General features: G+C 33.2%; 2 protein-coding genes across 2 annotated transcripts; one reads left to right on the forward strand and one right to left on the reverse strand.

The window, feature by feature from the left end:
* Window positions 1-2,029: 2,029 nt before the first annotated feature.
* On the forward strand, window positions 2,030-4,858 carry LFY (floral meristem identity control protein LEAFY). Its single transcript, XM_085755667.1, has 3 exons — window positions 2,030-3,003; window positions 3,343-3,710; window positions 4,268-4,858. The coding sequence occupies exons 1-3, from the start codon at window positions 2,556-2,558 to the stop codon at window positions 4,628-4,630; spliced, it is 1,179 nt and encodes a 392-aa protein (XP_085611793.1). The 5' UTR covers window positions 2,030-2,555; the 3' UTR covers window positions 4,631-4,858.
* Window positions 4,859-18,950: 14,092 nt separating this feature from the next.
* LOC146941843 (Integrase-type DNA-binding superfamily protein) lies at window positions 18,951-21,147 on the reverse strand. Its single transcript, XM_085755686.1, has 2 exons — window positions 20,649-21,147; window positions 18,951-19,817 (listed from the first exon to the last, which is right to left on the reverse strand). Exons 1-2 carry the CDS (start codon window positions 20,851-20,853, stop codon window positions 19,237-19,239), a joined length of 786 nt encoding a protein of 261 aa, XP_085611812.1. The 5' UTR covers window positions 20,854-21,147; the 3' UTR covers window positions 18,951-19,236.
* Between the last annotated feature and the right edge of the window lie 278 nt (window positions 21,148-21,425).

Raw genomic sequence — 21,425 nt, forward strand, 5'->3', positions numbered from 1 at the left:
ATATAATTGTACAAACATGATATCCAAAATTAAAATAGAAAACGAGAATTTCCTAACAGTGCATGTGATCTCTATTCATCACCTATACACAGTTGAACATAATGAATAAGATACGAAGAGTCTGATAATCAGGTCCCTTGAATGTGAATTGGGAATAAAGGGTTAGAACACCTTCTAAACACACTTTCTTTAATCTAGTGAGACATTTCAAGGTTAAAATCCGAGCAAGGGAGTAGGGATCACATAAGAATTACGATAGACAAGATCTCAAAAAATGGTGTACCAAACATGAGGTAGAAATAATGGATCATAATTGATGATAATCACATATCTATCACAATCACATATCTACGAACAGTTGAATGTGTGTTTCTTTTATTTTCTTGCCCTTGATTTACTTTGCTTAAAGAATGCAAGTTGGAAAGAGATAGAAAGAGTTAAAAGGATACTTATTGAGATTAACCGACAACAATCAAAAGTTTGATGTATCCACACAATTGACATATATATGATCATTGGATCAAAATCAAATGATACATATTTTAAATTGTTGGTATTTTTTTATTTTAAAAAAATAAAAATCATCCAATCTCAATCAAGTGAACAAAGATATATTGAATGCGTCAAATTCGATTCTAAGAATATGATTTAATCAATAAGCCTTTCATGTCTTGAGGATCAAGTAGTTTTCGACATTCGCTCTTCAATGCCTACTTCCTCAAATCATTGAGATACCCTCTTTTAACGACCAAATAATTTTTTGTGATTGTAAATCGGATCAACCAAAACAAATTCAATTTAAACCACGTTTAATTGGATTGAATCAAACCGCATATAATGTTGGGTGAGATTGTTCTTCTAACACTAATCTAAACTACACTATGAACGCTCGATTGTAAATTACAAAGTGTGCATTTTAATATGGTAACCTATGAAGCACATATACTCATTAGATTAGGTGTGTTTCAGTGTCAGATACGTGTAGTGTCCAACACCGACACATATAATTACATTAAATTATAATTTTTTTAAATTATTAACCATTTCGGTATCAATGTCCGTACCATATCTAATATTTGAGTCCGTATCCATGCTTCACCCGTTAGATGAGTGACACCATGCACCCTCCACCTCACCTCACCTCACCTCACCTCTATTAATGGTTTATGAGCAATGGTCTTCGAAAGTACACACACATCATGAATTAATCAGCCTTTTTTTTTCAACTTTACAGTGTTTGCTTTAAGACCAACTGGAACAACCTGCAACCCTTGCAGCTGTACGTACTTTGATCCCTGCATCACTGCTTCTGCTTCACATCTCGTCACTCATGAAATAGTAAATAGTAACCCCATTCTTTACTACTACTATCATTGTTTCCCCATTAATGTTTTTACTGTTTTTACGTCCTTTTTTTGTCTGTTTCCTTAACGAGCTAGTCTCTCTTCTGTATTATAAACAGCTAAAAACCTCAGTGAGATTTTCTCTGATTCCGTAACCCACCACTACAGTATCAGAACAAGAATCACTCGTGAATCCTCTGCCATCTACCTTTCTTCATAGTAATTCTCACCAAAAATAATTAATAATCAAATTTAATAATTTACCTTTAATTGTTTTGAGTGATCACTAGTTACATTAAACCATAATTATAGGCAATAACGAAAAGTAGCTTGTTGTTTTTTTGGTTACAAACTTACATGCATGCCTTTCACTGACCAGGACCTTATCAACTTTTCCTTATTATTTGCCGCCCTATCCTAAATATAATCATAATGATTGAACCATTTGAACTAACACCTATATATATATATATATATATATATATATATATATATATATATATATATGTATGAATAATACACATTTTTTTGAAGAATTATTAATTTTTCTATTGGTTGGTAGTCACACACCTAACTCTAACTAACTAAATAACCCCAAAAAACCCTAGTATTCTTCCATTAATTAATTTGTTGTTTAAAGTAGGCTAATATATATAGGCTCTTACAACAACCCAAAGCATCAATTCATACTTTGTAGTTGTGCAACACACAAGCATGCATATGACACATAAGAGCAAGCACAAAAAAAATAACAGTCAAGTCAAATCAGAGGTCAAACCATATACACACAACACAACACAACTGACCCCATCTGGTCGGATATTATGGGTAACCACGTCTATCTATAGCCAGTTAAATTAGTTCGGTTTGTTTTGAGGCATTCCAGTTTCAAATCAAATACAGTTTCAAACAATATCTCACACACAACAAAAGGAACTCCCCAACAAGCCCTAACCAGTCTTGGGAAGTACACTACTTTCCTTATAGGGGAATCAATCAAAACAACTTAAGTTAAAAAAAACCATGTCAAATGAAGGGTAGTTTTGGAAAATCACATTATCTAGTAAATTAAACCACACCCTCACCACCTTTACGTTTTCTATATCTCCACCTAAACAGTACCATAAACCTTCCACTTCTCATAATTTTCCAAAACCTAACAAACACACACAAGAAGTAGTAACAGTTTCATTGCTTGCTTACTTACTTACTATGGATCCCGACGCATTCACCGCCAGCCTATTCAAGTGGGACCCACGCACCGTCCTACCAACAGCTCCACCTCTCCGTCCCCAACTTCTCGACTACGCAGTCACTCCTTCAACTGCTCCGTCACCTTATTACCCAGCAAGGTTACCAAGAGAACTTGGAGGGTTGGAGGAACTTTTCCAAGCTTATGGAATCAGATACTACACTGCGGCGAAGATAGCAGAGCTTGGTTTTACAGTGAGCACGTTGGTGGACATGAAGGATGATGAGCTTGATGACATGATGAACAGCCTCTCGCAGATTTTTCGTTGGGATCTTCTCGTTGGAGAACGTTACGGCATCAAAGCTGCCATTAGGGCTGAACGGAGACGCCTTGATGAAGAGGAAATTAAACGCCGGGGTCTTCTCTCTGGTGATACCACCAACGCTCTTGACGCTCTCTCTCAAGAAGGTGCATCCACTTATATTTGTACTAATAATTGACTCAAATTATTTTACTGTTATATTAAACTACTGTTCTATAATCTAACATAATAAAGTCAACTAGTAGCTAACTTGATATTACAAATTTATAACATGAACCTAACAATTTTTTATTTGTATATGAAAATGGACGATAAAAAGATGTATTGTGTTAAAAAAGATTGATTACAATGATAGAAAAATTGATTTTACAATTGACATTATGAAATTGATAATTATATCGAGTGCATGATCACTTATACATTGATCCTGAGTTATCAAATATAATCAACTAGTAACTAATATATATACTATATTCTTAATTAAGGTTTGTCGGAGGAGCCGGTGGTACAGCGAGAGAAGGAGGCGGTGGGAAGCGGAGGAGGGAGTACGTGGGAGGTAGCCGTGGTGGAGGAGAGAAGAAAGAGGCAGCAAATAAGAAGGAGAAGGATGAAGATGAAGGGGACTGGTGATCATGGTGAGAATGAAGAAGGAGATGAGGAGGAAGAGGATAACATCAGTGGTGGGGGTGAGAGACAAAGAGAACATCCATTCATTGTGACAGAGCCTGGGGAAGTTGCACGTGGCAAAAAGAACGGTCTGGATTATCTGTTTCATCTCTATGAACAATGTCGTGAGTTCTTGATTCAGGTTCAAGCCATTGCTAAGGAACGCGGAGAGAAATGCCCTACCAAGGTATACTATACCATGCCCTACTAACAACATTACAAAGTTTCATTATTTTTCTTAAATTTTTCATATATTTTTTAATTGTATTTGTTGTATCTATGTGTATCTATCTTCTGAATCTGACTCTGACTTGAATCCAGTCAGATTCTGTGTTGTGTTGTGTAGTTCCTTCACGAACCGTTTGAACAGTACTTTCTTGCCGTGACACGTTCATCCGAACACGTGACGACCCAGGGACTCTCCTAATGGGTTCCACCTCCCCATTCCACTGGGATTTTCATATGATCATATCTCCGTACACTTTGTTTGTTTTATTCATTCATTTATTATCCGGTCACAAACTAGAACCATAACAAAATCATGCATGCATTTTATTATCCGGATCTTAGCTTGCCCTCATAACAAATCCCAATCAAAAATATATCCATGAAATTTTGATACTACTTTGTGTATGGGATAGTATAGGATAGGATGGGGTCTACTTATAATCAAGAAATAAATGATACAGTACATGATTAATAACTTTAGGTTAGTTAATTTATCATTAATTACTTTGAGTGTAGGTGACAAATCAGGTATTTAGGTATGCAAAGAAAGCTGGAGCAAGCTACATAAACAAGCCAAAAATGAGACACTACGTGCACTGTTATGCATTGCATTGTTTAGATGAAGAGGTATCAAATGAGCTGAGAAGAGGGTTTAAGGAAAGAGGAGAGAACGTTGGTGCATGGAGACAAGCTTGTTACAAGCCACTTGTAGCAATAGCTGCACGTCAAGGATGGGATATTGATGCAATATTCAACGCACATCCTCGTCTTTCAATATGGTACGTGCCAACAAAACTTCGTCAGCTTTGTCATGCTGAGAGGAACAGTGCTGCTGCTTCAAGCTCCGTCTCTGTTGGAACTTCCCACCTTCCTTTCTAAGTTAGACTTCAATCAAGCTTGCATGCATCTTTCTGTACTTTGATGATCAGGAATGGATCATCGATGTATGTGTTATTTGTAGAATTGTTATTTGTGTACAAGTGGAAATGTAGAACCTCCCTCATATCGACTGGAATGTAGTAATCTCATTCTAGCTAGAGGACTTTTCTTAGTTATTATGGAAGGAAAAAAAAAATTAATATAAGGTTTCTTTATGCGCCTCATAAATAATTTGCTTGCTTGGGTTACAAATTGGATTCTATGAGGCAATCTTGAAGCTTCCACGCAATTAGAACATGTAAATATTAACTGGATGAACTTTATTCTCAACACATGCAAAACAAATATTATTGTCATTTTTCTGTGATATTTTTTACATTTTTTTCAACCTTATGCACACATCGGAGTGAATACCAAATTTTGTATAATTTTAACTAAAATTTATCATTTTATCTTTTTTAACTAAAATTTAACATTTTCAACCTTATGCTTGTTTTTTTTATATCATTTTTAACTAAAATTTATAAATGTTAGTTGACATTAAATGAGTTGCATATGAAAAAAAAGCATAAAAGATTAAAATAAGCCTAGAAAAGAGTGATTTTGACATTTAAAAGTTTGAATTCTCCTCTTCCCCCGCACTTTTCGCTCGCGCTCTGCAGTCATTCCAAAAATGTCCTTGCGTTAGTTAACTAACGTAAGTGTTAAACTTTGCGTTACTTAACTCACGCTATGTTCTGTCTTAAACAAGGCAGAACACCTCATTTCCTCATTTCTCATCTAAAATCTAAAAAAATCTCAAAAATCTCTCTCAAATCACCCAAAACCAAAATTCTTTCAAGTTCAAATCAAACAACACTCCAATAACAAGTAAGTTTTCATAATCAAACACCATTAACCTTTTATGTTTATATATGTTAGATTTTTTCTCTTAAATTAGAAATTTTTTAGATTTAGGGTTTGTTTAAATTTTGGTTTATTTTGGCAAAAAACATACAATGTTTACATGAAAATGACTTGTGTTGCTTAAGTAATGTTTGCATGTTTATGTTGTAGGTTTTGACTTATAGAGAATTTTTTTAGATTTAGGGTTTGTTTAAATTTTGATTTTGCTTGCAAGATATGATACAATGTTACATGTAAACGACTTATGTTGCTTAATTGTGGTTAGATGTTTGCATGTTAACGTTGAAGTTATCATTTTTAGGGTTTATGTATAATTTGCACTCCAAGTGTTTGATGAAATGTTTGTATGAGTTTTTCATTGATTGTTTTTAATTTCTTATTGTGTAGATTTGAAGCAATGGCCGGGGGGATCGACGTTCATGCACAATTCAACGGCGGAGAACCTCATAGGTTGAAGGTTCAGTGCCTTGGTGTAACGTTAAGAGGTCTCAAGGATGAACTGGATGAATTCAACCAAGGAGTCAACCCCGGAGACACAAGGAGGGTGGAATAGGTTCAATATAAACGTCCAACGCTCAAGGAGGGGAGAATATCATTCACTTGGGTGGAATTAAAGAACGACAAAACGTGACGAGCATGTTTTGGGAGCACAACATGTTCCAGTGGATCGATATGCGGGTAACGTTGCTGAGATAAACTGAAGATATTATCAAGAGTCTGATTTCGTTAGAAGATCGTGATTAGGTAGGGAATGCACCTTCCAACTACAACAATTGTCTTCCTTTAAATGGGGTAATTCAAACTTGCCAAACGGCGGGACTCCAACATTCGACCGAAATTCCCATTGTTCCTTTCAAAAGATTAAATTCTTGTTAGGTTGGTTTAAATGAAGGTATTGAAGTGTCAAGGAATGGACCTCATTCTTTTGACACTTCAATACCTTCATTTAAACCAAACCTAATAAGAATTTAATCTTTTGAATGGAACAATGAGAATGTCGGTCGAATGTTAGAGTCCTGCTATTTGGCAAGTTTGAATTTGCCCCATTTAAAGGTAAGACAATTGTTGTAGTTGGAATGCATGCACATTCCAACTACAACAATTGTCTTCCTCTGGATGGGGTAATTCAAACTTGTTAAACGGCAGGACTCCAACATTCGACCGACATTTCTATTGTTCCATTCAAAAGATTAAATTCTTGTTAGGCTGGTTTAAATGAAGGTATTGAAGTGTCAAGGAATGGACCTCATTCCGTTGACACTTGAATACCTTCATTTAAACCAGCCTAACAAGAATTTAATCTTTTGAATGGAAGACCTAATTCCGTTGACACTTGAATACCGTCATTTACACCAAGCCTAACAAAAATCTAATCTTTTGAATGGAACAATAGAAATGTCGGACGAATGTTGGAGTCCTGCTGCTTAGCAAGCTTGAATTTACCCCATTCAAAGGTAAGATAATTGTTGTAGTTGGAAGGAACATTCCTGAATGTAATGTAATGTAATGATATGACATATTTGTGAACATATATAGTTGACATACATGTCGTTTATGTAATATAATGTAACTTTTTATTCGAATTTATTCAATACGCAATTTTTATTCTAATTCAGGCTGAATTTATTCTAATTCATTTATTTACTTTATTTGAATTTATATCTACCATAAACAGGGTCAAAAAAACGTGAAAAAACTTAACAACAACGTGCAAAACCAATTAAAATGCATTGAACAAAGTCAAGAAAAAACGTGTGTTCTTGAGCTCCAACCACCGGCCAACTTGCGTAAGTTAACTCGTGCACATGTCAGTGGTGGGTGACTTAACTCACGCAAAGATTATAAGGTGCTTTAGTTAAGGCACGCAGCGTGACTTAACTAACGCAGAGGCATTATTGGATTTTCAGCTGGGTGCGAGCGAAAAGTGCATGGGGAAGAGCGGAATTCTAAAAGTTTTGAGATGATTTATTAGATATTTAGAAGAAAATTATACCTTCATAAACTATTTTTTCATAAACCACATTAACAAGCTTAAAAATAATACATAAAGGCATATTTATTTGCATAAGCTCTAAAATAAGCTAATCCAAACAGGGTCTTAGTCTAGAAGTCCTAGCTCAACTGACAAATACCAAAATTGTAAGGCCGTACGTTGTCGTGACCCGGGTTCGAACCTGAGACCTCATAATTGTGTGTGAGTTTAAATTTTAGTGGCTTACCACTTCATTTAAAAAAAAAAAGTTTAATAGTTCGCTGTAATGTTATATGAATGGACCCTTACATCCGTCCAGAGCCGTTCTTTGGGGAGTGCAAAGAGCTCAACCGAGCTGGGCCTCCCAAAGTGATGGGCCTCAAGAAAAAAATTATTGCTCAATATCTCCACCCCCACTCAAAAAAGAAAAATAAACATGTTTCATGTTTCAATTTCTAAGTAAAAAAAATCATGTTCCATATTTCTATTTCTAAGTTAAAAAACACGTCTTTAGTAAAAATAATTGTTAATTTTGATTTTGGTGGCTAATAATCATTATACGAGTGTTATTTTCAATTTAAATAGAAGATTAATCTTTTAAAAAAAATGTAGGTTTTTTTATTAGGGGCCTATTTTTACTATGAGAGCTGAGCCTCCCCAGTTTCATAAGGACGGCCCTGCATCTGTCCATGGTTCTAACAGAATATAAATTTGACGTTTTACCTATATTGTTTGTGGCCATACATTTCTCGCAACACCTTAGACCTTAATCTTCTAGTTATCAAGATTCTCCATATCATTCTATAATTTGTTTTATATACTCATTAATTTGGTGAATAATGTTTTCTCATTTTTTTAATATACTATCTTTTATTGGTTAAAATCATTTTTTTATCAGACTAAATTTATACAAAATTGACATAGTTTGGTGAGATCTATATTAATTTTAACCAATTAATAATGTTAGAAATACGTATTAAAGGGTGTGTTGTTAGCGTCAAGAAGATTCATGTTAGATTTTTGCCATATGAATCACTAAGTAAGGTAAGCATATATATCCACATACAATGATTGTTACTCCATCCATTTAGTTGTTTAAAGATTATTTTTACCTTTCAAAGATATTAATAAATTTTGTTACTTGTGATAGAATTACTTCTTTTTTATTTGTAGACGAAGTGATAAACACCACCTAAAACTTACATGCAACTGTAAGAACTCAGATTCAAATCTAAGTGAAAGTTTCAAATCAAACAATATCAATTTTGTCAGTTGTATTAGATCTTACAAATATATTTGCCCTTTTTTATAACACTCTTAACTATTAGTTATCTCGTTATATATATTTTTGTCTATATGATAAATATTTAAGAGTGTTATTAAGAAAATAATAATTAATGTTTCATTGAACTTTAATGTTATAATAATAAGCCGATCGGAAGTTACTATCCAATCGGAAAAGAACTAATTGAAAGTTATGATCTAATAGATTAATATTTACGATCCGATAAATAAATTTTTTTTTGACAAAACTGAAGGACTTGAAACAAGAAAATTGCTCTTCCTTTTTTTTTTTTTTTGGTGGTGGTGGTCGGGGTTCGAACTCCAGACCTTGCATATTTTATGCATTGTCCATACCAACTAAACTAAACTCACGTGAACAAAATTGCTCTTCCTTTTGTTTTTGCTCATTCACATGCCTATGTGAATTAACTCAAGTTAAAAAATATCCGACATAAGTTAAACGTTAAAAAAGCTGAGAATGAGTAAAAGGAATGAGCAATTTTACAAAGGAGAAAAGAGCAATTTTCTCGGAACAATGCTATTAAGGCCCAATCCATTTTCAAGAGAGACGCGTTTCTTCCACATCAGGCTTCAAATACTCTATTTATACTTGTAGACCCATCATTAATGTCTTGACGCATAAAAAATCCACAAACAATATCAAATATAAGCATGACCTCCATATAATATATACTTTATTTTATTTTATTTTGACAATATAATATATACTTTATTTAGGCATCCATATAATATATACTTTATTTAGGCATCCATATATAATATATGCTGTCACCAAAGAGAGACTGTAGTATTGTGTCCAAATAACCCGTCACAATCTTGCAGATATTCACCAACCAACAGTTTTTCACCAATATTGACGAAAATTTTCATTCAACAGACTGAAAATTTTCAAAACATTGGGCTTATAAGCATTTTATATTTGTATAATTCTTATTTTATTCATTCATTTGTAATGTGCGATTTTGTTTTCTTATACAAGTTTCAGAAGTAAATTAATCAAGCAACTTTTCTATTGTTAAATCTAGATTTTACGTTCCATCAATAGGATGCGTGATGTAGAGATTGTTTTTTATTATTTTTAAAGTATAAACAAAACTTTGTACCAAAAAAAAGTGTAAAGAAAACTGATAAATTTCTAACTCGCTTGAATTGAATCTTTCTTACTTCGGTGGCTGAAAAGGTTAAAGTAATGAGAAACGAATAGAAGTTGGCGGAACTCAGTAGTAAGTAAGCATGCATGAACTTGTTTGTTAATATTACAGAATAATGAAAAGAAGGAATAAGAAGGATAAAGCTGACGTGATGTTGAAATAACGAGTACAGATCAATATAAGATCACTAAAATAATTTTCATGGCAATAAATTAATGATCTAGTCGCCGTAATAGTCAGATCACGAAATTAGTTGATCCCCCATCAACTGGTAAAGGAGAATTCTGGTCAATTTGGTCCGTTCAATGTACCCCCACAATATTATGAGAAATATACTTTTGGATAATGTTTCATGCGCACTCTTCTCTCCATACACACATTGTACCACTCCGATGTGTGAGAGACACAAAAGATGAGTTTTTTGTGTGTGTGGGAACCACGTGGACACGTGTCACAATTGTATGTGCGTGTACAAGTGCTAAATGCCACCTAAGATGGTATATGTATCACTACCCTATACTTTTAGTGCCATTTTTTGCGACAACTTTTAAAACTTTATTTTATATTCTCATTGTATTTTTACTCTTAATATATTGTTTTGATTTGTCTTATACATATATTTTTTTTGTCCCATAAATTTTCCAAAAAATTGTTATTCAAGTAGCATGCGTCTATTAATACAGTATATGAGTTATGTTAATATATGTGTCCTAATGATACATGTTAAAGATTTTATAAATAATAAGTATTTTTTTTTTTTTTAAGTTACACAACTTCCAACATTGGTAGACAATCATGTGTCCCTTTTCCTTTAATATATATAGTCGGACATCATAAATTATACGTAATTGCAAAAAGAAAAAAATATACATAAATTTCAGTGAAAATCATTGCAATGTTTCAAGTTTATTTTTTTTCTACCATAAGTTCTTTTTATTAGAGACGTGTGAGATTACAAATACTAAGACGTGTCAGATATTAAATATCGGAACATCTAACTCATTTTGATTGATTTGATGGTGTTGACTTGAAACTTTGGAGTGTGTTTCTTCTCAATGTCTTAAATTTGATTATATCCGATGTCAATTTAAATGGGTTAGTTTAGTTTTTTTTAAAAAAAAATATAATATAGGTACTTCTCCTAGAATTTGAATATTAGCTCGTCACATAGTCCAACACCTTCCACTACACTCAAACTTATAGCTGAGAGTGGATAAATTAAGTCATAGTGAATAGCTTATAACATATATAAGTTGACAAATGATAATTTAATTGGAGTGTTTGGTACAATTAGTAGCTCAATTAGGTAATAATTGTTAAAATTACATGAAATGACATTTTTAATCAGTAACGGGGATGAGTAACTAATTTGGTTGTGCTAAATGATTAAAGGAGTTAAAGAATCATGATTTGAATTCTAGCAAAAGAAAAAAAATACCAACATAACAATTAAAATATTAACATTTTTTTAGCAAAATTAACATCCTAACAATTGTCATTTCTAAAAAATATGTGCTTATAAGTTTTGTTTTTAATGCATATCCGCTTATAAGTTATCTACTATAATTAAGCTCAAAAATTAACTTTGTCAAAGGGAGTTACGTAGCTCAAAATATTTCATCTTCTTCATCGTTCTTCCTTTCACATTTCTTTTAAAAATTCAAAATAATATTTTCAATTTTTCATTGAAGTAACCTATATTTTTAATCTTGGGTTAAATATATTTTTGATCCCTATAAAAATACTAATTTTTCGTTTTAGTCTTTCTAAAAAATTTCTTCGATTTTTATTTTTAGTCCCCCAAATATTTTCCATCTTCATTTTTTGTCCCTTCTTTCAAGTAAACTCACATGTAGAATTCATATTTTTGAATAAATTTTTGCAAAAAAAAATTATAATATTATAAGAACCTCTCACAAAAAAATTAGATTATTTTAACAAAACATGAATTAAATATGAATTTTTATATTTTTGATAATTAAAATTTCATATCTTATTCATGCTTTTGTTAAAAACTTTAATTTATTTTGGAGGAATTTTTATAATATTCTACCTATTTCTGCAAAATTTCATTAAAAAATACAAAGATTGCCCATGAATTGACTTAAAGATATGGACCGAAAGCATGATCGAAAATTTGCGTGATCGAAAATTTTATAAAAACTAAAAATGAAAGAAATTTTTTAGACAAATTAAAACAAAAAATTAATACTACCGGAGAAAAATATATAGTTAACCCTTTAATCTTTAGGGTTAATTATGTTTCTAGTCCCTATAAAATAGCGACCTTGTAAGTTTAGTCCCTACTTAATTTTAATAGCATTTTTAGTCCCTAATTTTGTTTTTATGCACTGAGTATTAGTCCCTACTCAATTCAAATTTGTTTAATTTATGCTTAAACTCTTAAATTTTTGAACAATTTTTTGCAGACATGTTTAGAACATTACTAAAAGTTCGTCCGCAAAAAATTATTGCAAAATTTGATTTCTACATCCAGATTTTATTACTTTTTATCTTTAACTTTTGTCGTTTTAAAAAATTTATATTTAATTCATTTCATGTCAGAAAATTCTAAATTTTAGTAAACGAACCTTCCATAGTGTTCTAATCTTGTCTCAAAAAAATCGTTCAAAAATTTAAGAGTTTAAGGATAATTAATCAAACTTTGTTTTAGCAGGGACTAAAATTATAAGTAAATTTTTTTTATAGGGACTAAAAATGCTATTAAAATTAAGTAGGGACTAAACTTACAAGGTCGCTATTTTATAGGGACTAGAAACATAATTAACCCTAATCTTTATTTCTTTTCGTTTAAGTGATATTTCACAAAATCTTGTTCCATTTGTAAACGTGTGAGTGAGGTGTGTTGTGGACTCGTTCAATAGTCTAAAGTCAGAGTTAAGGATCTGATACTGACAGTGAAGTTTCACACGTTAAGAATCAAATAATAATACAATACTCCCTCCGTCCCTTGACCTATTTAGAATATTTGCATTATTCATGTACCATGCTTTGATTCTATTTTTCTACTAATATATAAAAACAAAATATAGCATATAAGATGTTGTTAGATTCGTCTCGATTAATATTTTCAAAATATCAAATTTTCGTAATTTTTTCTGCTAGATTATTAAAGAAATTTAAGTTTAAAATTGTGCATTGTCATACGTGACAGAGTCAACTAGGTCAAGTAATATGGGACGGAGGGAGTAATCAGTATTAAAGTCAATTGTTGGCAGATTGATACATACACTTGTTGAAGTTGCAGTTGAAGCTGGACTTTTCTGGTAATCGGTTGCCGAATTCAACGACCCAAAACTACATCAACATACTATATTCTCAAGTTTAATTTGACCAATACAATATCATAATTAACTTCACTGGATTGTCTATGATTTCAATCTCTTCTTTGAATATTGGTGCTAAGCGTGCTCTAATGTTAACGTGTTTTTAGCGGCATAATTTCAATTTAACCTACCTACTTGTGCATGGTAACGAAAAGTTTATTCTTATACTTATATAGTAACTTATAAAGCATGAATATAAACACAGACACCAAATACGATAAGAAGACTGACACGTCGACTTTAATAACAATTTTAAAAAAATTATATAATTATGTTTCGGTGTCGAACACCAATATGTGCCGACATTATGACACGTCTAATTCAAAAAGTGATTGTGGTTAGACGGTAACTTTTTGTTCAAGACACAAAACATGCGGTATGCACTGTGTGAGTGTGATGTGATGTGAACCATTATCATTCGGGCTTCTAAAGTAGTGTGGACGTGTGTGGTTTGTGTGATACTCGTGCGTGCGAGCCCAAGGAAGTAATTGGGGCGGTGACGGTTCCAACTTTTCTTGCATTGCAAGTTCCAACTACTCAATCAATAAGCTCATTTCACACACACATCTAGTACGAGGTGATCCAATATAAGAACAAAAATTGCATTTATTTCTTTGTAAGATCAAAAGATTAATTCATTTAACTAAATTTCTTAATCAAGAATGACATTTTTCACACATTTTTATTGATAAGCACCAATATAATTTAAAAAAAAACATCAATTTTTTTTCCTTGTGAACCCTTCGGTTCTTAGAAGAAGGGAGCCTTAATAATCTGAAGTTTGATCGGAAAGTAACTTGTAACAATTAACAAAAATATGAACATTAAAAATATGAACAATTAACAAAATTTACGTTAAAAAATAATATTCTTGTTATTGACTTGAAAATTAGTCTCATAGCAAATTCAAATAATTTAAATTGTAAAAATACTTTGAGGCGCTATTATTAGAGGTCAAAGCCTCCAAATTAGGATTGATTTGAAGAAAAAAAATTGTAATCCACTTAAAACCATGTCCCTAGATATAGGCATGACAATGGGGCGGGGTGGGGACGAGTTTTACCTTCCCCATCCCCATCCCTGGTTCTCATATACTTACTCGTTACCCTACCCATACCCAACGGGGATAAGAAATTGAATCCTATCCCCGTACCCGACGGGTTCGGGTATCCCATCCCCATCCCCGTACCAGTAGTGATTCATTTTTTAATAAAAAAAGTTCTTTTTTCCAACCCCAATGACAATATTGTAAAGAATTATGTTCCCTTTGTGAGCAGCGTTGACTGCTTGAGAGAGAACCCAGAAAAGTGTCGTCTGACAATGACTTCTTCCGTTTGGACTGGAGTGAAATGATCTAGGGTTGTGTTTGTATTTATATAAAAAGGGGTAAAAAAGAGTAATTTTTATATTCGGGACGGGTATGGGTATGGGTCCGGGGTGAGTACATATAACCCCGTTACCCGTCCCATACTCGTGTTTTGAAATCGGGGAAAACCCAAATCCATACCCAAACCCAGTCAAAACAGGGTGGGTATGGGCGGGTACCCATGGGTACGGGTATTGTTGCCATGCCTACCAAGATAGAAACAAAGATCAAGAGGGAAAACATAATGTTATCATAAGTTAGTTAGAGTGAATCAATAGATCCATATCTTCAAATACACTTATTATTTTGCTCTTTTTAATAGCAAAATGATTTTAATTAATTGGAGAGAGCGTAAGGGCTACTCGAACGGTTACAAAGAAAAAGTGAAAATGAAAGCGAAAAAGCAACCAAGAAAAAACAGCAAACATAAAATACACACAACTTGGAGGAGTCTCACTAAATCAGGCAAAGCAGGCAATACAACAACAAAACAAGATAAACAAACAAAAAAAGACGGTGCATCACAAAATATCATCCTCCTACACGACCTCAGATCGAAACAAAGCCATACAACGCCACAATCAATTAACGGCCCTAACACAAGACAAGTTCCATCCTGCAAGAATGATTCAATGTTTTTTTTACCCATAAGTCATTTTTCAAGAAGAAAACTTTATTTTATCCACCAATTGCTCAACGGTCACAATCTCATATGAGAAGATAATGCTATTACGGGATTTCCAAATAAATCAACACAACTGAAGGTCAAATTAGAGTCAAACCCTGGGGGCATTACTAAATAAACTTAGACCTGACACCAAAAGATCCAAAAACTATATAAGATGTAACAAATATGGGGGCATTACTAACTCTTACACTAACCACCTAAAACTTTATACCTCTAACTAGAAGTACAAAATCACATTTTACAAACAAATGAAGGACGGTTTTAACATAACAACCACAAAATCCGTTCTAACCCTATGCCGAAAAAGATTGTGCCGAGTAGTATCATGTCAATGAGCAACTTCGGAAGATTTGAAAACATATCTGTCTTCCAAAAAGTTCCATCCACCACCGGGGGGGCTTTTTTAATTTTTTTTTTTATATACCACAACTGAATTATATTAAAATGTTCAATAAAATATATACTAATACTAAGCTATGGTCCCATCAATTAATCTAATTAAAATATTTACCGTGTTATTAGATTAATAGACAACTAATATTTGATGTTCATTGGACACCTCCTTTTAGTGGTTTCTATAAGCTTAATGTTAACGCAGCAGGTCCGATAGAGGGTGATAAGTGGGGTATTGGTGTTGTGGTGAGAGATAATGAAGGTGTTGTCGTTGGTGCTAGTTCCTAGCAAGTCTTTTCATTACCAGATTCAGAGGTTGCAGAAGCTTTAGCTATGCGGAAGGGTTTGGAATTTGCAAAAGACATGTCTTTTCTGAATCTTATAGCAGAATCAGATGCTTCTAATGTGGTTTTAGCGTTGAATGCTCACCAACAATCTCCCAACTATGTTGGCTCTATTATTCGAGATTGTATTAGTTTTAAGGGTGATTTTCGTAGTTTAAATTTTTGCATGTTAGGCGTGAAGCCAACCAAGCTGCTCATTATTTAGCTAAATATGCTCTTAAGAATTCAGATTCCATATGCATCGAAGAAACTCCGCCTTGTATTTCTGCAGTCTTGGCATTTGATTTATTGGCAGACTTTCGTTAATGAAATTGTCTTTAACGTCAAAAAAATAGACAACTAATATCACTAGTTTTATATGTTATATTATTTTAAAGGGACATGCTAACCGGTGCCCACGGGGCACTGGTTAAAGATGCCAAGAAAGGAAATAATTATCATAAAAGGAAACATTTTTTTTACTTTTTTAATATTAATTACACAGTTTTTAATACAATAATTACTATATAATTTCCTTTCTTAGCATCCTTAACCAGTGCCCGGGGCACCGGTTAACATTTCCCTATTTTAAATTATCTCATATGATCTTTTCCGCAACATATTTTAAATGGAAAGAACTAGGCATGGCAACAAAACCCATACCCGTGGTTACCCACCCAAACCAAACCCAATTTGACGGGTTTTCCCCGTTTTGACTGGGTTTGGGTATGGGTTTGGGTTTTCCCCGATTTCAAAACACAGGTGTGGGACGGGTAACGGGTATATGTGTACCCATCCCGAACCCATACCCAAACCCATCCCGAATGTAGAAAACTACTTTATGTTGATATCCCTTTTTATTTTGTTTGATAATCGTTGTGATATAAAAACTACCATTGATATTTAAAGGAGCAACTAAATCAATTGGTCTAACAATTGTTAAAGTGAATATATTGTTGGATAATGCATTACAATATTTCTCTAGGGGTTGAAAAAAACTTCTATTTTTTATTAAAAAAAAAGTATTCAATGCGGGGTTGGGGATGGGGCGGGGATACCCGAACCCGTCGGGGACGGGGATGGGGTTCAATTTCTCATCCCTGTTGGGTATGGGTAGGGTAACGGGTAAGTATATGAGAATCGGGTATGGGGACGGTGAATGTAAAACCCGTCCCCACCCCGCCCCATTGTCATGCCTAGAAAGAACCACGATGATATAACTTTGCAAAATATTGCTCAAAAAAAAAAACTTTCCAAAATAAAAGACTATTTTTTTTTGACAAAAAACAAAATGATATTCATTCATTCAAATCGAGAGATTGCATCATTCAACACCACTAAAAACGTAAAGGATGAATCTGCGAACAAATTCACAGCATCCAAGTTAATAGCATATAACGGCATAATGCCTACTAAAATATATGATAAAATTAAAATAACCGGAATATCCATGGCCTCCGGATCTGCAACGTTGACGCCTAAATCTTTGATTGAATAATCGATCTTTCAATATGAATCAAATGAACACCGTAAGAAGACGGGAAATCAAACAACGCCACACAAGACGACGAACAACAAACCACCACACTTAGATGATGAAATCACAGAGAAGAAAACCTAGATCTATGTGAAAATCACTTATTTGGATTGAAATAGAAAGAAAAAGATGAAGATGGGTGATTTCAGGTCAAGAATTAACCCAAAACCACCCCTCAATGAAGAAAATCTGGAAGAGAAAACCTAAGAGAGAAAACTAGGGTCAGCTTGTTGAATAAAAGACTATTTTAAAGCAAAAAATGAGCAAATTAAAACCTAAAATAAAAATAGGGGATTAAAATATAATTTAATCCTTAATGGGTTTTATTCTCTTGTGACAAAAATCTCATGTCTCTCACACTTGTACAATTTTTTTCCTATTTAGTCGATCGTCGTTCTCTTTTTGAATTAATCCCTCCGATTCTCAAGATAAATGGGTCATGGTCATTCAAATTTCGGTGGACAGGTAAGTAAAGTTTGACAATAGAATATTCTATCTATGAATCGAACCCATGTTATCCCGAACAATTCGTCATTTGTTAAAAACATATTTAACCCTAGACCGTATGCAATGTTATTTTTCTACTTTTTCCAATGGTGTTTTTGTTTTCTCTTCCTACTTTTTGTTATTTTTTCTACTATTAAATCAATACTTGTATGATAACCGTACTTTCTTATTAATGTCTCTTATAGTGAATATAGTTATAAGTTTCTTTAAAAAGCAAGAAAATATTAGTTTAGGTTTTCTTATATATCTTTTCCATTTAAAAAATTATTTTTTTAATCAAGTTATGTTCTTCCCCTCAAACAATGTTCTCTGTAATTTTTGGCTCCACCCTGCCAATGACCGATACTATCCACCATCATCGAATCACGTTGATTTGAAGCCTAGAAAAGCCTTTGATATACTACTTGTATTGTACCACTACCCAAAAAAAATACTACTTGTATTGTATGGTAACCATTAAGTGCAAAAATTACCAAATGATTATTCATCAAGACACTACTTATAATCCATCAAATAGAGTTTCGTGATGAATAACCATTATGTAATTTTTGTTTCTCTTTTTGATGAATAAAAGCCGACATTATAGCAGTGATCAACAGAAGCCAACATTACAACGCGTTTTTTGCATTCAATCTTTCCGACCCTTACAGGTTTAAAACTTTTTACGTTCATATACTATGTCCAAGTAGGTTCTATTCTTTTCCTTTACAGGTGACTGGTTAACTCCCTGGCCACTAATAATATATTATAAATTTATTAATATTATAATCTCCTTCGTGTACTCAGGAGTTAAATAGAAATCTATAGTAAGAAATATATAAAAACTTATACTCAAAACTCAAATTTCGTTTTTTTTTTTTAAATGTAGTACAGTTACCAATATGCTTCTTAGATAAACATTTCATCAAAAACATAAATAGTAAATTCAAACATAAACAGTAAATAATTAAAATACAAAATGAATCCTTCTGCAATTTGCTATATACCATTCTCTCTGGCATTGCACCGCGTGAAACCGGTGGTAGAGGATCCCAATAAAACAATGAAATGTCGTGACAAACAAGCAAGAAAACAAATAAACCTTGGGTAGCAGCTCAAATATATATCCTCTTCATTGTCTTCTATCCATGTCATCCCTCCAATTCATTGAAGGGTCAGAAGAGGAAGAAGAACCTCCATATTGCATTGACAATCTCAGAAGCTCTTGTTGCTGCTGAGATAGTCCAGAAGATGAAGATGAAGACGGAGATGTAGTTGATAAAGGTTGAGAATTAGAAACAAACATGTCTCTCCCATAGAAACTAAGCATATCCTGATTGAAGTTGCTACTTCCACTAGCTTGAAGATGTGCTTGTGCGGCATATTGATAAGTATTTGAATATGTATCTTGAGAAAAGTGTGGAAGAGGAACTGGATTAGATTGTTGCTCGTTACTTGTGGTTGACACTAGGTGATGAAATTGTTGGTTATATCCAAATTCTGTTGTACTTTGAACTCTTTCAGGAAAATTGAGCTTTGCTTTGCTTCCTTTGAATCTGAGTGCAGCTTCATCATAGGCAACAGCTGCAGCCTCAGCCGTTTCAAATGTTCCTAGCCATACCCTTGCCGCCTTCTTCGGATCACGAATCTCTGCAGCCCACTTTCCCCATGGCCTCTGCCTCACACCTCTATAATGTCTTCTTCTTACACTCCCTTCATATCAATAGCACATAAATCAATATGTATGCACATTTTTCATAGATGAATGTTAGTAATAAGTTAGTTGCTACATTAGTTTTAGTGTTTAAAACTTTGGACGTAATGCTTCAAACTTCTTTGATTTCTCTTTACTTTTCAATTGAGCTACCTATTTGAGACCAATATATATGTGTGTTGGGGGAAAAGTGCGACAAATAATTACATTTAAAAGATTGAAGGGTACATATATGCACCATAGTCATTTGCAATTTCATATTTTATAAAGTTACAATATAAATCATATGATCTCTATCAAACAATTTAAATGAATGAGTTGAATTCATTGACCACTCAAATCACTCGTTATAGTATGTATTTGAGTGTAAACGGATCCTCTCCGATGAGTTTTTCACTAGAGTGGAGAGTGTCCAGCGGTGATTTTGGTTCTTAAATTTTGTGTCACTCACTCGAACAATAGTGAATCAATGGATACCAAAGGAAATATAGACAGGTGATTTTAGGGTTCATCCCTAAAAACTAACATCATAACCTTTACTTACTAATATTTGTCTATAAAAAAAAGAGCTTACATAAAAAATATCAAAGATGTCATTTGTGAACACTTTGACCGGCAAAAGAGTTGTCATGTGATGTCATGGACATCTAAACAAATATCCTTTTGACACAACCATAAAGGCTAAAAGTGCTAATATCAAGTCTTCAAATCCAATTTGATGAACGCAATATATTAATGTGTATTACACGTATTAATTAAAACAAAAGAAGAAGAAGAAAAAAAGCAATAATCGTAGAGAGGTGTGAGAGTGAGTGCACTTAATTAACTACCTTGATCTTGCTGTGGTGGCTGAGATTGTTCAATATTATGGATTGAGGAAGCTTCATGCATTTCATTGTTGTTGTTGCCGCCCATGACTTGTGTAAGAGCAGATACTATGGCAGACATATCTTGTTGGGACCTTTCAGAAAACACTGGAAACAAATTCTCATCTTCTCTTCCCTCTTCTTCCCATGACTCTCTCCTTCCATCCATCTCGATCCACCTAAATTAGCAACTGATAGATATAGATGCGGGAAGAATTAAGGATGCAATTCACTTTGAATTCTTAACTATATATATCTTTCTTATTTTATTCATCATGGTGGCTGAGGAAGATCGATGTCATGGAACCCTCAAAATATATCTAACAGTGATGATTTGTAATGAAGATGTTGATTTGGGATGAGAAGAGAGAAGGGGAAGTTTTAGGGTTTTGGTTGAGTGATATATTTATATATGTCTCGAAGCCTTGTCATTGTGTGAAACTTTGAAAATAAGGAACGGACTGTAGAAAACAGAACCCGCCGAAAATAAAAAGGTTTTTCTTTTTTTTTTTCGGAAATCCTTATCTTTTTGTAAGAAATAAAAGTTGCTACAAACAAATTGCAATTTGTACACATAGTTAAATATTCCACTCACACTAGCCTGCATTATGACTTCGTATATAATTACCTTTTTTTTTCTTCAGAAATAAACATCATATAAAATTACCTAATTAATAGTCTAATTAACATATTATACGTAAATTACATTGTAGGTTAGTGGTTCTCCTTATCTTGCAAGCG

The sequence above is a fragment of the Medicago sativa genome, chromosome 3 (genome assembly GCF_051527215.1).
Source record: "Medicago sativa cultivar Bolivia chromosome 3, Bolivia_mono, whole genome shotgun sequence".
Lineage (NCBI taxonomy): Eukaryota > Viridiplantae > Streptophyta > Magnoliopsida > Fabales > Fabaceae > Medicago > Medicago sativa.